General features: G+C 37.5%; 1 protein-coding gene across 48 annotated transcripts in view; it reads right to left on the reverse strand.

Annotated features, from left to right (window-relative positions):
* PTPRD (protein tyrosine phosphatase receptor type D) overlaps positions 1 to 23,549 on the reverse strand; it is a 2,239,943-nt gene that overhangs the window by 103,917 nt on the left and 2,112,477 nt on the right. For 29 of the 48 annotated variants that reach the window (XM_045470157.1, XM_045470168.1, XM_045470171.1 and 26 more), the window contains 3 exons: positions 23,013 to 23,125; positions 10,659 to 10,700; positions 10,056 to 10,153 (listed from right to left, as the gene is read on the reverse strand). In XM_045470157.1, coding sequence (XP_045326113.1) covers positions 10,056 to 10,153; positions 10,659 to 10,700; positions 23,013 to 23,125 — 253 coding nt within the window. The remainder of the gene's footprint in view (positions 1 to 10,055; positions 10,154 to 10,658; positions 10,701 to 23,012; positions 23,126 to 23,549) is intronic. The other 19 variants (XM_045470180.1, XM_045470181.1, XM_045470179.1 and 16 more) reach the window with 1 other exon arrangement.

Raw genomic sequence — 23,549 nt, forward strand, 5'->3', positions numbered from 1 at the left:
GCCTGTTTTGTACAGAAAGGCAAAGAGGTTAGGCGCCTGAAATATATTCATCTGCATAACAACCTTATGAGTAGATGCTAATATTCTCATCTTAAGTGAGAGAGAACCAAGGCTATAAGAGGTGAAGTAGCTGGTTCAGGGTCAAACAGCACAGTGACTAATTGGCAGAGTCCAAATATGAGCCCCGGTTTTCTTGACTTCTGACATTCTCCCCAGCATCTGATACTGTTCCCCTCCACATGGACATCATTCTGGCCCTAAAACCCCTACTTCATTTTAAAATCAAAACAAAACTCAGAAAATAGGCCTTTTTTTTTTTCTCTTGCTATAGTTTCTTAGAAGTTGAAAGCTTGTTTTGGAACTAGAAACACTTCAGGATTAATTGTTTCCTGAGAGGTTTGGGCTCCACATGGGAGCAGGTGGAAAGACAATTTGGACAATGTCCAGTGATGGTCAAGGGCCAATTAGTTATGGTGAACTTGTATGAGAACAGCGATTGAGAAACAAAACAGGAGTTATAGGACATTCCCCCGAGATGAGAATGACTCCCAGAAGAAAAAAAATAAATAAAAGGATCAAGGATAAACCATATGGAGTTTAAGGTTAGTAAGGAAAAAAAATATTTGAGGTTAAAAAAAGATAGTGGGAACAGGAACATTTTAAAAGTTCAAATACAAATAAGTTTCGAAACTTGAGAATTTGCTTGAAGTTTGAGTTCTAACAACTACACAAGTTCAAAAAGATTAAAAGGCTATAAACACACAGACACACCCTGGTTTTGGATGTGTTTCTTCTGAGGGGAGCTGCTGTTTCTTTGTGTCCTACCAGATTTGTTTACAAGGTGCAGAATGGCAGCCAGCTGGGAAGAGACTCTCTGTACTTTTATATCTTACTCGGTGATGCTGGTTCTTAGCTATGATCCAACCCCGGCCCCCCTCCATCTTCTCAGATTGCCAACTGGGAGGCCCATCCTGACTATAAAAACTGTACTGGGAGTTTAATCAGTAGGTACTTTTGAGTTAAATCTGAGGGGTCTGTACTAAAATGTATTCACTTCTGTACTGTCTAAAGATAATAACAGTCTATTTTCTGAGAGAAAAGTCCTGAAAATAAGGCTTCACTGCTGATAAATCAGGTGGGGATGTCAACTGAGAAAAGCAGCTCTTTTTACAGAGAGACATTCTTTGTTCTATTCACTCCTGTTGTTGGTACTAGCAATTTTGATCACAACAAAGAGCTTCTGTGAACTGTAAATTTAGTTAGAAATCGATCCAGACACACACTTTGGTTAATTATCTGCTGCATGCCCAGTGGTGGGCTTGCCACCAGGTGGCCAGCAGCACACAAGGAAGGCCTAACACCTGACCAGGAGAAGCTTCTATTCCAATACCAAGAATGATCAGAATAAAAGAAAAGGCAACATAGTAAGTGCCAATTACAGTGCACCAAATTAGCAAATTTTCTTTTTTCTTCCTTTAGTATTGTTTATTTTACTGAATTCAACCAAGTACTATGGATTTGACCAATGAAAGGGATGGGAAGAGGCCAGGGTTTCACTGAGCCTAATACATACATTATTTTTCACATTTTAACATCTCTGAAATTGATGTGCATCTTGCAAGTGATGGGCCTGTATTTAATGAAATAATAGCTACTGAGACTACTAAGCACTTTTATCAGGGATTCTGCTAAGCATTTTATATGTATCCATTTATTTTTAATTACATATGAGGTGTTATGATTAGTTCCTTTGCAGACACGAAACAAGTAAAACAGAGGTTCAGTTATTCACATAAGGTCATACAGCTTGATCCAGCAGCCAAACTTATGCAGCTGGAATCCAGTGCCTATGTCCTTAGCCACTGTGCCACCCTATTCTCACTGTTAGCTCAATTGGTCATTGAGGTCAATTGGTCATAGGGCCCTGAATGGCAGGCAGAGGGGTTTGGGCCCAGGCAGTAAAACAGCTGCGTACTCAAGGATGTAGGTAACGGCTTCCTCACCCAAGTCCCTGATCCTAGAATATCAGGAGATTGTGCTTTGGAATAGTAAACTTAGCCATTCATCCCCCATGAAGGAAGCTGGTTTACCCAGCCCAGTATAAAAAACGTAGTAGTTTTTATTTTTTTTTAATTTTTTTTTTCAACGTTTATTTATTTTTTGGGACAGAGAGAGACAGAGCATGAACGGGGGAGGGTCAGAGAGAGGGAGACACAGAATCGGAAACAGGCTCCAGGCTCTGAGCCATCAGCCCAGAGCCTGACGCGGGGCTCGAACTCAAGGACCGCGAGATCGTGACCTGGCTGAAGTCGGACGCTTAACCGACTGCGCCACCCAGGCGCCCCCTTTTTTTTTTTTTTTTTAATTTTTTTTTTCAACGTTTATTTATTTTTGGGACAGAGAGAGACAGAGCATGAACGGGGGAGGGGGAGAGAGAGAGGGAGACAGAATCGGAAACAGGAAAACGTAGTAGTTTTTAAAAGTAGTAGTTCTTACTACTTTTCATTTTATGAAATCATTTATTTTTCTCATTACATCACACAAGCTACCATATTTGCTCAAAATTAAAAAAAACAAACAAACTATTATCTCATGTGGCTCATGTATCAATATTTAAAAATTAAGGCTTTTGCTTGGTCTATTCCACTCTAACACTTTGCCTAAGAGATGAAAATAAGGGGGCTCCTGGGTGGTTCAGTCGGTTAAGTGTTCAACTCTTGATTTCGGCTCAGGTCATGATCTCACGGTTCACGCATGGGTTCAAGCCCTGCATCGGGCTCTGTGCTGACAGTGTGGAACTTGCTTGGGATTCGGACTCTCTCTCTCTGCCCCTACCCCACTTTCCCTCTTTCTCAAAATAAATAAATGATCTAAAAAAAATAAGAGAGAGAGAGAGAGAGATGAAAACAGATCCTTGTCATCTACTACTTTCTTCCTTCAGAAAAGTAAGTCGGAGGAGCCACTTCGAAAAAATTCAGTACCTTCAAAGCTGGAAAAAAAAAATCATCTGTGTGTGTCTGGTTTCTTATTTGTATCTGTGTATGCTCTAATGCATGTCCATCCTCATGAGTTTACAGATAAATTATAAACTAATTGAAAGCAGAACTGACAAGTGGTTTTACATTATGAATGCTTGGAGATTTATGAAACATTTAGTAATGAAAGCTTTAGGCCGACAGATGCACTCTGGCACACATGGCCAAATATACCAAGAGCCTATTCCTTGGGAAAATAGAAATATTTTCTTTTGTGGCTATTGCTTTGATGACAGTTTTGTCCTTTTACAAAGAAATGTAATATTTACCCCTGGGAATGAAGAAACTATGGAGAAAATAAATGTCATAGGAAGCATGTCGGGAAAACCACTGGGTTTTCCCAGGGATAGTCATGCAGCACAAATTGGTAACCATGATATTTTCATAGAAATTTTTAGTATAAATACTGATCTAGTTGGGGACTTAGGTTTCTGGGCTCTATAAATCAGGCCATAGTAAGAAGAAAACAGCAAAATATTTAGGTCTCTAGAGCAGATAGGTTGAGGCACAGCGTCCTTTTAACAATAAGAAGGAATAAATTTGGGACACCTGGATGGCCTACTAGTTAAGCACCCATCTCTCGGTTTTGGCTCAGGTCGTGATCTCATAGTTCCTAAGTTCAAGCCCCACATTGGGCTCTGTGCTGACAGTAGGGAGTCTGCTTGGGATTCTCTCTCTCTATCCCTCCCTGACTCACAATTTTGCTCTCTCTCAAAGTAAATAAATAAACTTTAAAAAGAAAAAAGAAGGAATAAATTTGTGATCTGGTTCAGCCACGTTCTAGGCATGTCACTCCTTTCTCAACTTTGTTCTTTATCCCTGAGATGAAAGGGTTCAACTACAGAGGTTCAGCTCTAAGCACGTAAAAATATGATATAAGCAGCATTTTTAGATATCTCTATATGTCTTGGCACTGTCTTGATATATTTCCTTATTCATGAAGGAAATATTCTATCTTTTTCTGTTACCTGTCCCACTAGAGTATTGTGAAAAATTTAGCCTTCTAGACAAAGGTGCCACATACATGCTGTTACTAAAACAGAAAGACAGGACACCAATATCTGGAATGTTTCAGATAAGAGGCTCATTATCATCTGCATAGACAGGAAATGTGAGAGTGTTGCCATGAGTACAGGAAGAAAACCTCAGCCCATCTGGATGCTAAATGGTGGAGGACACTTGAGTGCTGAGATAAAAGATAATACACATCCACAGATGGTAGCAAAGACACTGGTACTGGGTTTTATGGTGAGAACAGAAGAGGTCAAAGGTAGGCCTTCTGAGCAGCACAGTTTCTCACTCTGCTCTGATCCAACAAAAAGACTGCTCTTCAGAGTAGTTTTAATATCTATGTTTAAGATAACATTACTGAGAGAGGTAGTTATCACTCATTTGAGGCTAGATGGCAGATAACTACTTACATCTATTTGTAAGTCAGCTATTGGGAAGTTGGAAGAAACTGTGCAGTTGTAACTATATTTAAAAAGAGGTCATTATCTCAACCCATGTATGAAGTCTATAATGTACCTGAAGTACAGTATGGATATTGGGATTATTTCTATGGGGAACTGCAACTTGAAGACCAAATTGGGAGATGGTTTCACATCTTCTCTGACTTTGTAGCTTTTCTTGCTAGTGACCACTGGGATGCCTTTGTGTTGAGGTCTTGACTAGTGGGGATGGGGTGAATATATCCACTCAACAGTGAACCAACTCTCTTTTTTTAAGTTTATTTATTTATTTTAAGAGAGTGACTGAGACAGAGACAGGAAGCAGAAGAGAAAGAGGGAGAGAGAGAATCCCAAGCAGGCTCTGCACTGTCAGCACAGAGCCTGATGCCGGGCCCAACCACAAACCACATGATCATGACCCAAGCTGAAGTCAGACACTTAACAAACTGAGACACCCAGCTTCCCCAAACATCTCCATTTCTAACAATGATATTTGCATGCTTAAATAATTTGAACATGTAAGAATTGATATACAGTCCCCTAATTATTCTTCCTGTCTCCATTTTCTTTTTTTTCCATTATGTACATGGATGACAGATTAATTTCCTAAGAAACCACGTAAGTGTGCTCTGTATTTTCATCATACTTTGAAGAACTTTGGGCATAGGACTGGTTATATTTTATTATAATTTTGCACTGACAGGCCTGTTCAATGAGAAAGTACAGTACTTGATGGTAGGTATGATAGGAGCTTAACACTATTAATTTATAAATAAATACAAACAATTACTTCACTATAAAATCTTTCACTGGCTACGTAAAATTAGTGCAACCTTTCAGCTACCATTATTGAGCCCCTTATTTTACACACACACACACACACCCTACAAGTATGTCTTGAAATTCATACAAATATGCATACATATTCTCTAATTCTCATAGTAACACATTTTACACATGAGAAACTCATAGGGTTATATTATTATGCAAGGTTACAGCCATACCAAGTGTTCAAATCAGAATACAAATTTGTCTGAGTCCAAAGTCCATATTCTTTCCACCATCAATCCACCCCAGCCTTGCCAATGGTGTCTGGCAATGAAAGCTCATTACAATTCTTGGCCCTGTTCATTGCCTGACTTCATTTCACCCAACTCCCCACCAGAAACAATTTGATCCATCATAACACGTGTACTTAGTGCTTCCCCCACCTCCAAATATACTTATACAAACTTATCACCAGGATGCCTTGTTAAAATGCAGATTCTGATTCAGTATGTTTCGGATACTGCCTAAAAATCTGCATTTCTAATAAGCTCCCAGGGATGCTAATGTTGCCATTCTGTAGTCCACACTTTGAATGTAAAAGTCCAGAGCATCCTTGAAAGTGCCTTTGATCCTTCCTACCACAAAATACTCTTCACTCCCTTTCTTCTTAGCTCCACTACTGGTACCACCTTTTCTTCAATACCTTGCCCAGTTTCTCATCTCACTCTGATCTGTACTAAATCCCAAAAGCATTCCATTAGTATTTCGAATTAGCAACTTGGTATTCTTTTTATTATTTTTGCATGTATACATTAATTTTGCCTGCTAGACTTCCTGGAAGTAAAGGTTTCTTATAAATTCTACATTCCTCCCAGAACTTAGCATAGTGCTTTCCTGTGGTAGTATGGTGGATAATTACTGGTTCCTCCTCCAAGCTCACAAGCCCCTTTCCATAGTAACTTCCTTTTTTTGAACTGAAGGAAGAAGCAAGATCTAAATAGGTGCACTGCTAGCAGCTATGTCCTCATGTTTGTCTCCACAACAAAATGAGTCAATTGGAGTTCAGAGTTTGTTCTCTTACATTTGGAATTTTACTGGAAAGAAAATTGTTGCCTCTTTAGGGGGACTCTCTGTTAATGAAAATATGATCAAAGGCCACATTTTCTATACATGGGTGGGAGAAACAAAAGAAGTTGGCACATGCAATGGGAAGAATGCAGTCAGTCCAGATAAAAGTACAAAAATAAAAATTTCAAAGAGGATGTCGGGTGATCTCCAAAATACCTCAGTTAGAGACAACAGTGTTTGAAGCATAGCTACATTTTTAGCATTTGGCTCTATAATAGACAATTTCTAAAAAATAAATTCATAATAAGTAGATAATTTATAATAAATAAAGCTAAGTCCTCTTTTCCCCCCTTAAGCAGACTGTAGGAGCTGTAGTGACTTACAATGAGTCTACTACAAATAGGATTTATGTCTATGATATTGATAATGGTAATGTCGACTGTGATGCCTGTCAAATGAATCTTATACATTGGTTTATTTGCCATTTCAGGGGATGGTGAAATGAAGGCTGGAGGATGATGCTCTGTCATATATTATCCTAAACCAATAATGCTTCTTAAATTGAAGTCTTCAGAGCACCTGCATCAAAGTCCCCTGAAGTGCTCTTTTAAAATGGACATTCCCTGGGAGAAAATATTTGCAAATTATATATCTAATAAGGAGTCACTATCCAAAGTGTACAAAGAACTCATACAACTAAGTATCAAAAAACAAACAGGGGCGCCTGGGTGGCTCAGTTGGTAAAGCGTGCAACTTCAGCTCAGGTCATTGCATGTATATGCCCTGGGTTATTATTCAGTCATAAAGAAAGAAGGAAATTCTGCCATTTGTGACAACATGGATGGAACTTGAGGGCAATATACTAAATGAAATAAGCCAGACAGACAAGGATAAGCACTGTATGATCTCACTTATATGTGGAATCTTAAAAAAACAAATTTATAGAAATAGAGAACAGGTGGGAGATAGGGGAAAATGTTAAAGTGGTTAAAAGCTACAAATTTCTAGTTATAAATAGGTCCCAGAGGTGTAATATACAACCTGATGACTATAGCTAACAATATTTTATATTTGAAAGTTGCTAAAAGGTAGATCTTAAAAGTTCCTATAAGAAAAATGTAAGGTGATAGATATTAACTCAACTAATTATGGTAATCATATTTTAATATATACATATATCAAATCATTATGTTGTATACTACAAATTAGTACAATGTTATATGTCAATCACAACTCAATGAAACTTAAAAAAAAATAAAACAGACATTCCTGGTTATCATGGCTGACCTACTAAACCAGCATTTCTGGTGCTGGGACCAAGAATATGAATTTTAATTAGACTTCCAAAATTTTCACAGTCATTAGCTAAGACTTTGTCTGGTAAGATCTATACATACTATTCTGTATCAGTCTAAAGATTCACCAGCTAATGTGACGGCTTTGAGAGTGATACCAACTTTCAGGAGAACTTTATTCCCTGCGTTCTATATGCCATCCTCAAATCATGGCTACTTAAGTTCAAGTAAAACTTTACAGTCTCATATCAGAAAGTGAAAACTGTAAGTATTTATAATTATTTTTAATATACAGTGCTCTTGCTACTAATTTCTCAGGTCCCTTCCTCCAGCTATCATTAAATCCAATGTCTGAGCCCAATTTTCTTTATAATAAAGGAAGTCTCTCACATGATATAAAACCACTGGGCCATAATCTAAACCTACTTCCTCCTATTCTGACCTTAGAATAAGTACAAACAGCTTCCATGTCTTCAACCTCTGTTTCAGTGTTAGAGTCAGAGTAGCAAATTTTGTTTCATGCCTCTTGAGAAGTCTGAGTAATCATTAATTCATAGTGATTGTGCCAAAATAATTAGATGTTTGAAGGTAATGTGCCTTGTCTTTCTTTCATGTTCTTTACTATAAGCTAGTAAAAAAATCTATTCAAATTTGTATGAAAGATAACAAGTAAAATAATTTTTTTTTCATAATGTTGCTCTGTGGCCTAAAATATTACATAGAGGTCTTTATTCTATTATCACAGATGAATACAACACTTAACTATCTCCTTCATGGCTGTTAAGGCACAGTAGAGTCAATTCATGCCCAGGGAGCTTTAATCATAGACCATCGTCATGATAAATGGTGAAAAGTCAGTGTGGGCTATCATGTCAACGGCTACTAGGGGAGTTTTTAATGGGAACATTGGCAGCATGCAGTTCATAACTACTTTCAAGGAGCACTTCTGATCTAATGGCTCAATGAGTATTATTATAGTATCTTTACATGTAGTATTTCTAGAGAAATTCCACTTTAAAGGAGGCCGGTTACTGTAGACCATGGATACAACTGAGATTGTTTGAGTGATGCAAATATTGCTAGTGGTTTAAAGCTGGAGGACCATGGGGCTACTGACACATTTTATTGAGTCAGCATAGTAATTTAAAATAATCAAAAACTAAAGATTTGAAGACTTCAGAAGGTCCATGCAAATATCCAGATTACCACAGATCCCACTGCTCCACATTCTCTTACATGGAGCTTCTTCATGTAGTTAATATCCATGTAGTCACTAGAGCTTGGGGCCCCTCTTAGAAGTTCTCACTGAAAGGACAGAATCTTAGGACTGGTAGGGACCGAGAGCTCGTCTAGTCCAACAGCTGCATTTAAGTTGATACAATAAGCACTTGTGATGAGCTCCGGGTATTGTAGGTAAGTGATGAATCACTAAATTCTACACCTAAACCTAACAGTAAACTGTATGTTAGCTAAATGGAATTTAAATAAAATATTGAGAAAGAAAAGAGTTGATACAACAGAAACCAAGAGAGATAACAGGGATGTGTTTTAAGATTCCCATTGGGTAAATCAGTAGAAACTCTTCATGGTGGTATTTGGACTGCTCAGGCACCCAACAATCTGTTGTTATTTGGCACAATAAGGCTTGAGTTGTACTTTTTAATCTTATGCTAAGTCAAACTTGGCCTAAAAGAATAATGGTGGTTCAGTTATCAATTCATGAGTTGGTTTCAGTATGAGTCCCTGTTGCTGGGGAATATCAGAAAATTCAATTTTAAAACTTTCTGCTTGATAAATACCACAATATCCAAATACATACAAATATACAAAGACTTTTCATTCACTTTCATCAAGCATTCACACAGAATCTATAAGGATTCTGAAATTTTAAGATACTATTCAGTTCACCATTGTTTCAAAAATAGGCAATATTCCAGGAACATATGGCTATCTTAATATTAACTCTAGCATTATTTTAAGGCTGAAGGGTAAAATCATGTACACACACATGGACATGGACATGAACATGGACATAATTAAAGGGTTTTCAGGCCATGGAAAACTAAGTGTATGGAAAAATATCAACTTACTCCCTGTCATCATGCTTTTTCAGGGAGGCCTCTGGCCATGAATCAATATATTTGGCACCTATCTGATATACGAGGAAGCTTATCAATACAATATAGTATATGAACTTAAAGCCAGAAAAGAAAAATCAACCTCATTAACACCGAATATAAACACCTTTTAAAAGGGCAACTACTATATTGATTGTACAGACACTTTTCAGTCGCCTATTTGTTATCAACTTTTATATCCTATTTGGAGTCATATTTAAAAGAAAAAGCACTGATGAAGTTATTTTTTTAAGAATATGGTCAAAAAGAAGAGGGGGGCAATTCTTGAAATTACTGTCAAGTATAAACACACTGAAATACCTCATATTCCTGGGAAAACTTCAAGTTGTCATTTGCTTTCAACCTTTCAATGTGATCTGCAAGTTCCAAGATAGGAATTGGAGGATGGCTAGCCATACCTATTAAAAGGAAAGAAGAAACACATTTGAAAACAAATGAAAACGATGCTAACTATTCCAAAATATAGAGAATACTATAGTTAGAAATGGCCTGAAGACATGTGAGTAGTAAAGATGTTTAATGTGAGGAAGCAGGCAGATAGTTTGGTTACTCAAAGCAGGACATGCTCTGGAAGGATGAATTTTGTAGCCAAATGAAAAGTCACCAAGCATGATCCCCAAACTAACACTCCTAGTGTAAAAGAAAGCGTTATTGTGCTATGAATTAATGCAGTTAGCTAGCGGAGAAAACTGACAGTCAGGCTTGATGTCAACTTCTGCTTTGAGTAATGACTGTTATGTCATTTCAAACTCCTTCTCCTGCACTGTATGAAATGGAAATCGTGTGGAATTAAATGGTGTAAAGTGAACTAAGAAAACAGACACTGAGAAAGGCCTAAAAGGGAAAGAGTAGTAGCTTGATAGGAAACATAAAGTGACTTATGCATAATCAAGGAAAACTAACTTGAAGAATGAAGGTTACCAGGGTAACCGGAATCATCTGAACCTGCAAAGGAAATGATGATGTAAATAAAATAAAATAGAACGGATTTGTTAAAAAAAATGAAATGGATAGTCTGATATACTTTTGTAAAGGACTGATAAAAACACTACATGTTTTTACAGGATTCACTATACATTGTGACTTGATTAAGATCGCTTTAATAGTTCACATACCTGAAGGTGATTGACATTCACATGCAAACATGGGCACAAAGAATGGCATGCACCACAGTTCATAGACGATAATCACTGATGACAAAATCAGACACCAAACTGAGTTTCAAAAATGTTTCCACTAGTAGCAGATTGTAGAGGTTGGGGCCGTGGCCTTCACCTGGACATTTATAAATGGCCACACACTAACAGCTTTATGGTATTTGCCCCAGGTCCCCAAGTTTCAACTCCCAGCAAACCTACAATCTACTTCAGGTGTAAACATCTTTGTCCATGAATGGGAAATGAATGCAAGAGAGTGAGCAAATGGTCAAAGGACAAGGAGTGAAAGAGGATGGAAAAAGAAAGAAAGCAGTGACAGGGGCGGCACGTCTTAGTTCCGTCTGCCAGCTGAAGTGAGATTAGTTTCACAGATTCCGTTAAAAATAATCTATCACTAATTTGGTGATTCCTGGGTCTTTCCAATGTTTTCTCGCTTTTCATGTGATTTACATTTTATTTCTTTGTGATGAATTTTTTATAAGTACCATGAGAGAGCATCGCTGACTCACGTCTTATGGATACAAATTCCAGCTGGCTAGAAAAACTTGAACTAGCATGCCCCCAGGGAAGCCTCTGAAACTGAAAAGGAATGGGGGAGGAGCTCAAACTGGAGGCCATGTTGACATTCTGCTGTCCTGAGACTCTCTGGAAGGTGTTAGGCTATGGAATGGTGACCATTAAGTCAACATGACATGTGATTACTTTATGGGCATTTTAGGAATTGTGCCATTACTGAAAGCCACCCAGTAAGTTCCTGTATCTCAAATGCCAAATTATCAATACTTCTGGTAAGTAAAAAACTATTTTGCTTCTTCTAGACAATTTCATCATTTTTGCACAGTGCTATGATAGGTGGTGTTTTAGCATTTATGGCTTCCAGTCAACTAAAATCTTGGTGGAAGATCCAATAAAAATGGGTTGGCTTAGAAGTAGAAATTCTTTGTTGCTGATATAATTGTGTGTTTGGATCAAAATGTTGGAGGCCATTTCTGGAACTTTTCCAAATAGATGGTAGAATTGAACTAATTTACATTTTGTAGAGGGAGGAGATGGGTGACAGTGGTCTAATAATTAAAGTGATCTTATCCAGATGAGGCACCCCCAATGACAAGAATGGAAATGTAAAGGCACAAGAGACTCTAGGCTTATCTGGAAATGGAAATGGAATGATGTGGACATCCATTACAGTGCTTCAACAGAGAAAATAAAGAGACAAAGATGTTTAGACCTTTTCGAGCGAATCGTGGGAGAGAGTTATTATCATATATGGACTGAGTGGTGGTTTGGCTAGAGAGGGAGGACACAGAGCCAATCAGGGAGGCGTAGGGGACTGAATTACTGCTCAAAGCTGCAAAAAGTAAAGCCAGTTGGAGATGGGAAAAGTATTAGTATAACAGCAGTAGAAGACCATAATAATCAACCAAAGATGTGATCAACATATTTACTTTGGAAGCTGGTTATACAGAAATGCAAGTAAGCCTGTACTGACTCATCACCTTCTAAATCAGGACGTGTATATAATATACAGATACCTTAGCATTCAAGAACTATCATTTAAGACACATAAGTATGTATTATGTTGCACCAAAATTCTTGACAAGTAAAAACGCCAGAATGGATGTTTCACAGGAAGGGGAGGAGAACGTGTAGGACTCTGATGGTATAGGAGAAGACATCCTAGACTAGAATATGGGTAGGAGTTCTCTTTCTGGTTTTGCCATCTCCTAATAGGGACAAATCACTCATTATCAAGAACCTCATTTTTTTTTTATCTGTAAAATAAAACCGCACAGCTAGGTAAATTCTGGAGTCACTTCCTTCTTTATAACTACCACTTGTACCTCATGTAGATAGGATTTCTAAACATATGGAACAGAGAAGGGTCTCTTCTACACAGTTCACAGGCAAAGGTTCTAAAAGATCTTGTAACTTCTCTTTGAGATCTAAGGAACATTTACTTCTACAAAACAGAAAATGCATGCAATTGAATTGTCTACTTTTTGAATTCTTTAAATTCAATACCATTTTCTTTAGCTAACCAAAAAGTATGATGCTATGTCATGTATTTGAAACAAATAAACAGCATCATAAAAATTATGCTACGTAATAAATCAAGGATGAAATTCCTCTAACATGAAACTCCAGCTCATACCAGGAAAGAATCACCAAAGACCTTGATTCCCTCCCAAACTTTTCCATTGTCCATCATGGAAACAATTTTATATGATATAATCAAGCATGTTAGAGTCTGAATAGATAAGCAGACACCAAGAAAACTGTGATGTTGACCTCACTATAGTATCTTTTCAATCTTTTGTTTGGGCAACATGGGTATTTCTCACAGTCTACAAACCAATATTTTATTAGAAAAGAATTTTTACATTAGCATCATTTGAGGTGCTTTAAATTCCTTTTTTCCAGGCTACACACCAGACCAATTAAGTCAGAGTCTCTGCGGGTGTGAACCAGGTGTTGATCTTTTTAAAGCTCTCAAGCCATGGCTCCCAGTCCAATGGAAATTATCTTGTTGGTGGGGGGGGGGGGGCACTGTAACTCCATGTATTCATTTTTTTCCACTCAAAAATTTTATTGGAGTTTACAAGAATGCAATATGCTTTTTTTCAGTAATACCTTGAATTTGCTCTGATTCTCTATTGAGCACGCTTTAATACTTTAGCTATTATTAGTAGCAAAGAACTTGAATTGCAGCTCACAGCTGATAAGGACTTGCCAGGGTCATGACCTTATCAGTTCAAAGCTACAAATGCACAACATAAGTGCACTTTAAAGGCACACGTTGAAACTGAACAGTGTTCTCATTTTGGAGCCATGATATCCACAATATACTCTGTCAGCATGAAAAATGGATGTAGTCACTGAAATTTGCCTTAGGTTGGAGGAAAAGCCATGATGGCTAATTTTTATAGGATACATATTTGTGATAGTAATGTCATGAGGGCTTCCTTATAAGAACTGGAACTTTAAAACCATGGCATTTTTTTTTAAATTTTTTTAACGTTTATTTTTTGAGACAGAGAGAGAGACAGAGCATGAATGGGGGAGGAGCAGAGAGAGAGGGAGACACAGAATCGGAAGCAGGCTCCAGGCTCTGAGCCATCAGCCCAGAGCCCGACGCGGGGCTCCAACTCACAGACCGCGAGATCGTGACCTGAGCTGAAGTCGGACACTCAACCGACTGAGCCACCCAGGCGCCCCTACCATGGCATTTTAAGATGAGAGGTACTTTAGAGATCACTTAAGCCCAGCATTTTCATTTTACACAAGAAGACTCTGAAGTCCAGAAAAGATAAATGACTTCATGCATTAGTCCATCTAGTAAATAAAATCTTAAGTGGTTTTGGCATCTTACTACTATATTAATTCTGGAATGGCAGTTACAATCTTCTCAAGCAGGGTGCAAAGTCTTCAGGGGCTGAAGGGGACAGATTGGTAAGGTAAATGACTGAAGATGACAAGGTAGGACATAGCAAACACCTTCACAAACAAATGCACTCATACTCATTTCCTTGCAGCAAGCAGCCTTTAATGACTGTCTTTCATTTCCCTACTTGCAAAGGAGGCTCTAGAAAACAATATTTTTCTATTATATGCAAAATAAAAAATATGCATGAGATGAATGGCAACTGACATTCAGTCTCAATGTCAGGGTCATGTTTAGGGCTGGTGTAGATTGTGGAGAACTTGTACAAGGGTCAAACTATTCAGCTCTAGTCGATATCTTCCAGGGAGAATTGCAGAGCCATGAGGTAAGACTTTTCAGGTTTTTAGTAGCAACTGCAAACACAGATTATGATATGTTTTCATTGTTGCCTCAAAATTTTGCTGAAACCCAGTGGGAGTCAAAGACAGGACCTCTGCAGGCCACATTTGGCTAACTAAATTGTGACCTCTGTTTTAAAACAGCAAAATGTTCCTTTCTCGTGTAAATTAAAACCCAAGTAGGTTGAGAGTAACATCATGCTTGTATCCACAAGACCATGGGCTAGACATCAGGTGTGTATGGTGGGGTGTGACAATGTATACTTCCTGCATGGGTCACCCCTTGGGAGTTCATTTATTTCTTCTTCCTTTCCATATTAATTTTATCAGTTAGGAAAATGACTTCATCAAGGTCATCACTATTAGTAAAACTAAGGCTACGTGGAGGATTTGATCCTAGACCTTGTCACTTCTCATTTAGGACATTTTTCATTATGCCATACTGTCTCTTATACCACTTAACATCCTGAAGGAGTGGTGCCATGTACATAAATATGGGTCTGTGAGAATGTTTGGGCTATTTATGTCCTGACACAGAGATCTCAAGCATCCTCAGTTTATAGAAAATGTGTCAATAATAGCTTCATTTAAAGATATGCCCCATGGTGGGGAAGAGGTAAAAGGCACTCCTACACACACCTGTATTTTCCAGTCACCTCTTGTCAAAATGTTGTGGGTTTCCATGAGAACCGGAACTAAAAATATACTAATGGTATACATTCAAAATGTTAAAACTGTAGGGCCCCTGGGTGGCTCAGTCGGTTAAACGTCTGACTCTTGACTCCAGCTTAGGTCATGATCTCATGGTCATGAGTTTGAGTCCCACATGGAGCTCTGTGCTAACCGTGTGACTCTGGGATTTTGTCTCTCCCCTCTCTGTTCCTCCCTTGCTTGTGCTCTTTCTCTCTGTCTCTCTCTCAAAATAAATAAATACATTTTAAAAAGTGTTAAAAAACTGTAGTAGTATTTGGCAGATTTCTTCAAAAGCTCAATTTACAATGCTTTTGCCTTCTAAAAGTTGTTTTATTTTGCTAAGTAATCTAATCAATAATATCTTCAAATAACTTTATCTAGAGAGAGATGTTACCAAATACTTGCCTTATTTTTAAATTTTTTAAAATCTTGCATTTAATACCAATAGCCACTGTATAATTATTTTGCTAAGTAATGATTTTGAGGTCACTAATAATGGTGAACAACTTTTAGATGATTTTTTTTTTTTTATGTTAGGATATATGTGTGATGATTCAATACTACTCTCTTCATGGTTTTCCTTTCCAAAAAACTGTGATGAAGTGTGGAGAACAATTTGTGGTCATGGAACAGGGAGAAAATAATTTGTTCATCAAATCAGTGATGCATCTGTGTCAAAAATGTAGTTCACTAAGTTAACAGTCACAGGGAGAAAATTAGTTTGTAAAATAATGGTCAGATTTTAACATAATTTATGTACTTTTTAGAGTACTCTGAATGATATACAAATACTCTATGTTTACAATTTGTCTCACAAATGAATAATGAATTAAAGGCAAAAGAGAACACTGATTTATAAGATATAATTGCTATGTGGCAGGACAATAATGAGAATTTGACTTAATCCATGACTAGGATCATCATTAAGGGAAAGGTGTTCCAAGAGTGCTTTTTCAGGTAAGCAGTGGAGAGCATAAATAAAATTCATTTTTACATAGGTTTCTCAAAATGGAGAATTTGAACAAACTGTATTTCTTTATATCAAAAATGTACTATTTCTATTCAATGAACCATAGTTTTTGAGGTATAACGTACAAAGAACACACATGGTGTTCTTAAGCAAGGTCATATATGTAAGTTTCTTATGGTGCAAAATATGAAGATAAATATATGTATAAAAATGGATCTTGTTAGCATTGATCCAATTAATAGCACTAATGGATCAGAAGAGATGCCTCAGAAGCTTTTAAAGCCCATTCAGCTGCTGTGCAGACATTTCTGCTGCTGATACTGCTATTTCTGATACGGTAACTTTTTACCAGTTTGGTTTTGTTTTTCACAGCCCATCAATCACCTACCATCCATGTATGCTTTAGGGAAAAACATATTAAGGTCATCCTCAGAATGAAAATGAGGTTCTTATGTTGTACGTCTGATCATCAATTTTTAAATTTCTTTTCTTAAAAGGTGCAAGTACACATTCTAGAAGTTTTTGTTGTTGTTTGAAGTTTATTTATTTATTTTTTTTTGTGGGGGTTTGCAGAGAGAGGCATGTGAGAAGGAGTACAAATACTGGAAGAATGAAATTCGCAGGAAAAAATGAAGAAAATTTCTGATGGAAACTGACAAATCAATGAAAGGGCACAGGGAGGAAGAATTTTAGAGGCACAGGGAAAGGTGGTGGCTGGTATACAATGTGAGGCCATTAGCTATGTGTTCTCATACAACTTTTTTTTTTTTTTTTTTTTGTACTAGAAAGAAGGCTTATTTCTCTGAGATGCTGAAATTCTAAATTTGCTTTGTTGGGGAAAAAGTAGATATATGAACACATATCAGTAGCTTCTTTGGTTTTCTTATTCATCACCATCTTGGGATGATATTATATTTATTTTCATCATTCTGTTCAATGCTGCAGGCTGTGGCTCAGAGGGGCTGCTACACTGCAAGTAAAGGCTTTTTTACAATATTTCAGAAAACTCTGTAATTGGCAGTCTCTATGAAAATAGTAAATGTGCCTACCCTAGGACCCTGTAATCGCCATTTCCAGGTGTCTAACATTTGGAGGTAGCAACAAAGAGGTGAAAAGATGCGGGCTCAGTACTGCTCACTGCAGTATCATTTGCAAGAGTAAAACATGGAACATAGCTCCCATTAATAAGGAATGAGCCACTACATTTTGTGTCATTTGTAGAACAGAATAACATCAATACCATTGGTTGCTAAGGAGATAAAATCTAACACACTAACTTGGGAAAAGGTTTATGTTTATACAGTTAAATTTTATTTTTATTTTATTTTTAATTTTTTTAACGTTTATTTATTTTTGAGACAGAGAGAGACAGAGCATGAACGAGGGAGGGGCAGAGAGAGAGGGAGACACAGAATCGGAAGCAGACTCCAGGCTCTGAGCCATCAGCCCAGAGCCTGACGCGGGGCTCGAACTCACGGACCGCGAGATCGTGACCTGAGCTGAAGTCGGACGCTTAACCGACTTAGCCCCCCCGGCGCCCCTACAGTTAAATTTTAAACCAGACAATTTTATGTATTTGCACCTTTCTATCTGTCTATATACCTGCTATACAATTTTTATCAATTAAAGAACTGTATATACGTGTAAAAAAGTCTAGAAGGATACTTATGGTGGCTATTTCTAAAGGGCAAATTTGGAGTAGTTATAGGAAATCTTTTACTTATATTTTAAATATGTCCAAAAAAAAAAAAAAAAAAAGAAAAGAAAAGAAAACTTAGAAGCATGGGGACAGAGAGTAGGTTTTCTTTTCTAAAAGCGCTTTTTTCACCTTTTCCAATTTATGAAAATTTTGAAACATAAAAAATATTTGCTGTAATGCACACCTGTGTAGCTACAACCTATCTACAAAATTGTTAGCAAGCTTATTTTCTATTTTAATTTCCCCAATAAACATGTGCTGCTTTTGTAATCAAGAAAAAGAATTATTGAGAAGTAAGGGTAATAAGATGACTTGGGAAATTTTCGAGAAAAAAAGGGAACTTTTCCTCCCAACCTAGGCTGACTGGGCACAGTTCAGTTCAATTTTGTTTAACATGTAACTCATCTGTGAATCCATCTTGATGCATACCCAGCTTCTGCCATCCACAAAGATTTATGAGGTTTAATACAGCATTCTTTTAAAATCATCTTTGAGTATTTTCCCCTTCCTCTACAGACCTTAAAGACTTGTAAAACTTGGTTAGCAGTTAGTAACTTTAGCATATTCTTCTACAACATCTCCTCTCTCCTTTACTCATTTTATCCAATTTTCCATTTCAGGTGATAAGTCTAACCTTAGCTAAGTGATACCTTCTTGCCCACTGGTACTCTAGTTTTGTAGGCTATGGGTGATACAAACATTGTATTTGAAATACATGTTTCATACTTGTTCTGCCTGAGCCAGTACACCAATAACTGATGACTTATACATTATTTTAATAGATTGGGTAGTTCAGGTTTTATTTATTTATTTATTTATTTTTCAACGTTTATTTATTTTTGGGACAGAGAGAGACAGAGCATGAACGGGGGAGGGGCAGAGAGAGAGGGAAACACAGAATCGGAAACAGGCTCCAGGCTCCGAGCCATCAGCCCAGAGCCTGACGCGGGGCTCGAACTCACGGGCCGCGAGATCGTGACCTGGCTGAAGTCGGACGCTTAACCGACTGCGCCACCCAGGCGCCCCATGTATCGGGAAAGAGAGACTCTTAAGCAGGCTCCACGCCCAGTGCCCATGACCGTGAGATCATGACCTGGCTGAAGTCGGACGCTTAACCGACTGCGCCACCCAGGCGCCCCGGGTAGTTCAGGTTTTAAATACAACTAATTTACACTGCCACCTGAACTTTAACACACAGTATTCTGGCTAATAAACACATTCATGGAAAATACCTATGAGCAGAGGTACCTGCTCTCAGTCAGGAAGATGTGAGTCTTCCTCACCCTGTTCAAATGCTTGGATATATAGTGTTTCACTAATACAGCAACTATATTGTCATCTGAAATTTGGAAAGTGAACTAAAACCATGTTTTTTCCCCACATCCCACAACCTTGCAAAGATGTTTATACTGAATACAACAGTTTTCTCTGCCTTTACTTTGTGCCTTAGTGGAGACACAGTGGACAGAATTCTGACATTTCTTTTCCTGACCCAGAGATAGGGATGTTTGTGGTACTGAGGTTCAAGGTATATTTCTTTGAAGTACTTACATGTTCAGAATTCTGTATTTATATGAAATTTAGAATGTATTTTCAATACATTTGGAGTATTGGGTAGAATTGAGGGAAAATGTCTGCCTCCTTATATCTAGGCTCTTCAACAACAATAAATACTTAAAAGTAAATAGTTTTCTCATCCCCAAGAATTTTTTGAAAAGAAAGGAGAATTCATAGAATTAGTGAACTGACTGATGTGCTTCCTTTACATTCTGAAATACCTACTGAATTTCAAATGGAAATGTTTGTTTGGTATTTTATCTTCCTCAACAGATCCATCAGAAGCGGCAGTAAATTTGCTTTCATGAACAAGTTCAGTGCTAGGGCCTCATTATATAAATCACAGGTTTTTTATTTCATTGAAAGTCATTTGTTCGAAGTTAAAATCTGGATGGCTAATCCTCTACTTAGGAATACCATTAATAAGTATTGTCAAATTTTATGTTTGTGGATAAATGATTATATTTCCAAAGGTATGATGTATATAAAAGCACATTTCAGACAGTGAAATGGTTTAAAATCCAAAACTTAAGGAGCGTCATATCATTTGCTGTGTAACCCCTACTATAGGGTCATTTTATTGCATCATCCAGGAGAGCCCTTGGTTATTTGTGAACAAGAGGCAAGGAAAAAGCACAGAAAGGTTTGGTTAACAACCCTGCCTTCTGCTCTAATCCCCTTGGCAAGTAATTAGACAATTTGTAGCCATTGCTTAGAATCTCTACTGATTGAAACAAATGGTCACATTTCTATGAATTCCACATTGACAGCTGGGTCTAGTTTTTTTTTTTTTTCCTTAACTGGTGAAATTTTCAGGACAGCAGGCCATATCAGAGAGCGTGGGAGGGAAATACACTGAATCAACAAGCCAAGCTCATGCAGATTGCTTACCTGAGCTAAAAGGCACAACACAGAGCTTCTTCCTGAGCAGAAGTGCTAGGACCTTAGGACAACTTCTCCTGCTTTATTCTCTTCCTCTACTAAATCTCCTCTCCCTCTTTATTCATCTTGCCCACTTTATTCCATTACCCATTTGATGTAATAAGTCTAACCTCAGTTAAATGATACCTCCTATAAACTCAGGTCCCCACTGTGATTTTGTAAAGCTATTGGTGAGCTAACCAATGTCCCTTCAAATGTAACATTCATCCTCCTTTCCAAGGACTTATATGAAATTTAATAGATTCTTTCCATAAATGGATCTAATATTCCCATATATACTGGGGAGATTATATTCTTTACAGACTTTTTTTTTGGATTTGACCATATTTGCAAAATTACCTGTAAAAGTGAGAAGTACTTCCAGATGGAGGTCTCTCGGTTGAAGGCATTTCTATTTCCTTGTTTGTAGTTGCCTGTACTCTGCTAATAATCCTGTCTACACAGCTCTCATTCATACTTCCTATTTTTTTTTAACTTTTAATGCTTATTTTTGAGAGAGAGACAAAGTGCAAGCAGGGGAGGGGGAAAGAGAGAGGGAGGCACAGCATCTGAAGCAGGCTCCAGGCTCTGAGCTGTCAGCACAGAGCCCAGCGTGGGACTTGAACCCACAAACTGTAAGACCATGACCTGAGCTGAAGTCGGATGCTTGACTGATTGAGCCACCCAGGCGTCCTTCCTACTTCCTATTTATGCCTGGAATATTCTGTTAGTGCCAGAGTAGATGAAGGATAGCACTTCTATTGTTTTTCTTTTTTCTTTTTTTCTTTTGGAGCTATCTTTGCCTTTTCACTCATCCTATACTATGCTTCTATCTCTGCCTGAAGACCAAGGTTGATTCCAATACAAATCATACTTTCCATAAAAGCCAGAGGAGATGGGGGCAGGGCTGAGCAGCAAGGTATTAAGTAACAATCATTTTCTCCATTTCCACAACATGCTGCTCTTGCAAAGGAATCATGTAGTGCATCATCTCTGTGGTTTTTAGGTCCTCTATACCCTGGTTTAGTCAAATTGAAAAGTACATGAATTCCTGGGCCCATTATCAAGAAGTTGCTAACAGCCTAAAGAAGTCAGTACACTACTATTTCAAAAAGGTTTACTACAAGAAACTCAATATCAAGATGCCTTAATGGGACACCTAGACAGAGACTCAACAGGGAGCATCTAAGGGATTACAATGACCCAAAGGACTCTATGAGTTTATTCAATCATCATTACATGTGCATAGTATACATTTATCAGCCTTTAGAAAATACACACAGGAGATTTTTGGCTATATGAACATTTTCTACTGCCTTTTATGCTGATGGAGGTAGATCTTTGCTTTGTAAAAACTGATTTTTAAAAAGTCTAACCTCATTTGAAATAGCATTTTACACACAACCCACATTTATGATGATGGTTTGTAGAGCCACTTTGAAAATGCCAGACACTTCTTTCAACTTGTTACTAGTTACCATGATACATTCACAGGTAAAAAAGAAAACATGTCAAATATAATAGACTACATTTTCAATTCAGAGTAAGTCACTGCAGTGTGTAGTTTGATAAATTTGAGGTATATACTACTGTGAGTTAACATGTCCATGTGACACAACATTTGCCAACAACTTGGGGAATGATAACACAACCAAATTTTAATCACACTTCTTAGATCAACTCTTTATTTTCTTAATTGTCCCTGGGCATTATGACTGTGCCACTCAGTTTTAGATCTCTTTATCATTTATTATTTTCCATTCATTTGAGATAAATAAAATTTATTTTAAAGAAAGCAAAATAGAGCTAGTCTTGAATTAACAGTACTGTACAAAATGCCCCTCAGTAGTAAAGATAGGTTTCCTCTTAAGCATTTAATATTTAGAAACAAGTATTCTTATCCTCAGTTACTTTATGTATCTCCCCAGTAAGAAACTCAACTTGGCCAGTGACATTTAGTATAGGTAATATTTTAAAAGAAACTAATTTTTATCTCACTTTGTTTCTTTCCCTCTCACCATCCTCCTTTCTTCACTTTCTTCATATAGACACAAATCAATAGGAAAATACAGAATAAATTTGTTATTTCCCAATAGAATGAATGATGTGACATCCATCCATCAATCCATCTATTCACTTTTATAAGATGAGAAACTGAATTCTTGACAGATAGGTATCATTAAAAATAATAAACTCTTAATCCCCCACAATGGTAGATATTCTTATAAGACTATAATGTTTCCAAAATTTGAAGATGAATTACTTGTTTTCTCTTGTCTATTCCACCTCAGATTTGCAAAACAAACTTTATTTCCTTTCCAGACTTCTGTTTGGTGAATCTCAATAATATTACAATTAAAAAGCAGGATAAACAAAACTGTTCTAAATAAAGTGACATTCATCTCTGAAAGCAGTTATCAGTCGGCCAAAATGCTTTCAGTAAATACTATCTTATGGACAAGATGAGCCCTGCTTCTTACCTGGTGTTTGAAAATTAAGGCGCCTCAGTTCTACTGGGTCTGTTGGATGGTGTGAAGGGACCTCCTTACTGTTGGGTATGCTGCTCTTTCTAGAGTCAGACTCTGCCCTCTTCCTGTAGGGAGAAAAATTTTTTTAAAAATGTAAGAATACAATAAAAAAGCAATTGAAACATTTAAAAAGCTCCCAACTTTCTGTTTTACAACCATCTGACAGGTCAGTTTTGTGACCCTGTTCAGGTTGCTTTACCTCTCTTGGCCTAGACCACTACCTCAAGTCTAAAATATTTGCTTAAGTGAATGATCTCAAAGTCCCCCTTCAGCTCTAGAATTGAATTCTTCACTGCCTCTGCCATTAGGCATTAAGGGGGTGTTGGAGAGATATGCTTGAAGCCTGATGGCTACAAAGTGGGTCTGCACTGAATTTTCCCATATGACAGACAGATGCAGTAAGTGTGTTCTAAGATTCCAAGCTAGCACCTAGAAGGAGAATTAGCACTACACAAGACCAACATCCCCTTTCTCTTTCAAATTAAAAGA

Source organism: Leopardus geoffroyi, chromosome D4 (assembly GCF_018350155.1).
Source record: "Leopardus geoffroyi isolate Oge1 chromosome D4, O.geoffroyi_Oge1_pat1.0, whole genome shotgun sequence".
Taxonomy (NCBI): Eukaryota; Metazoa; Chordata; class Mammalia; order Carnivora; family Felidae; genus Leopardus; species Leopardus geoffroyi.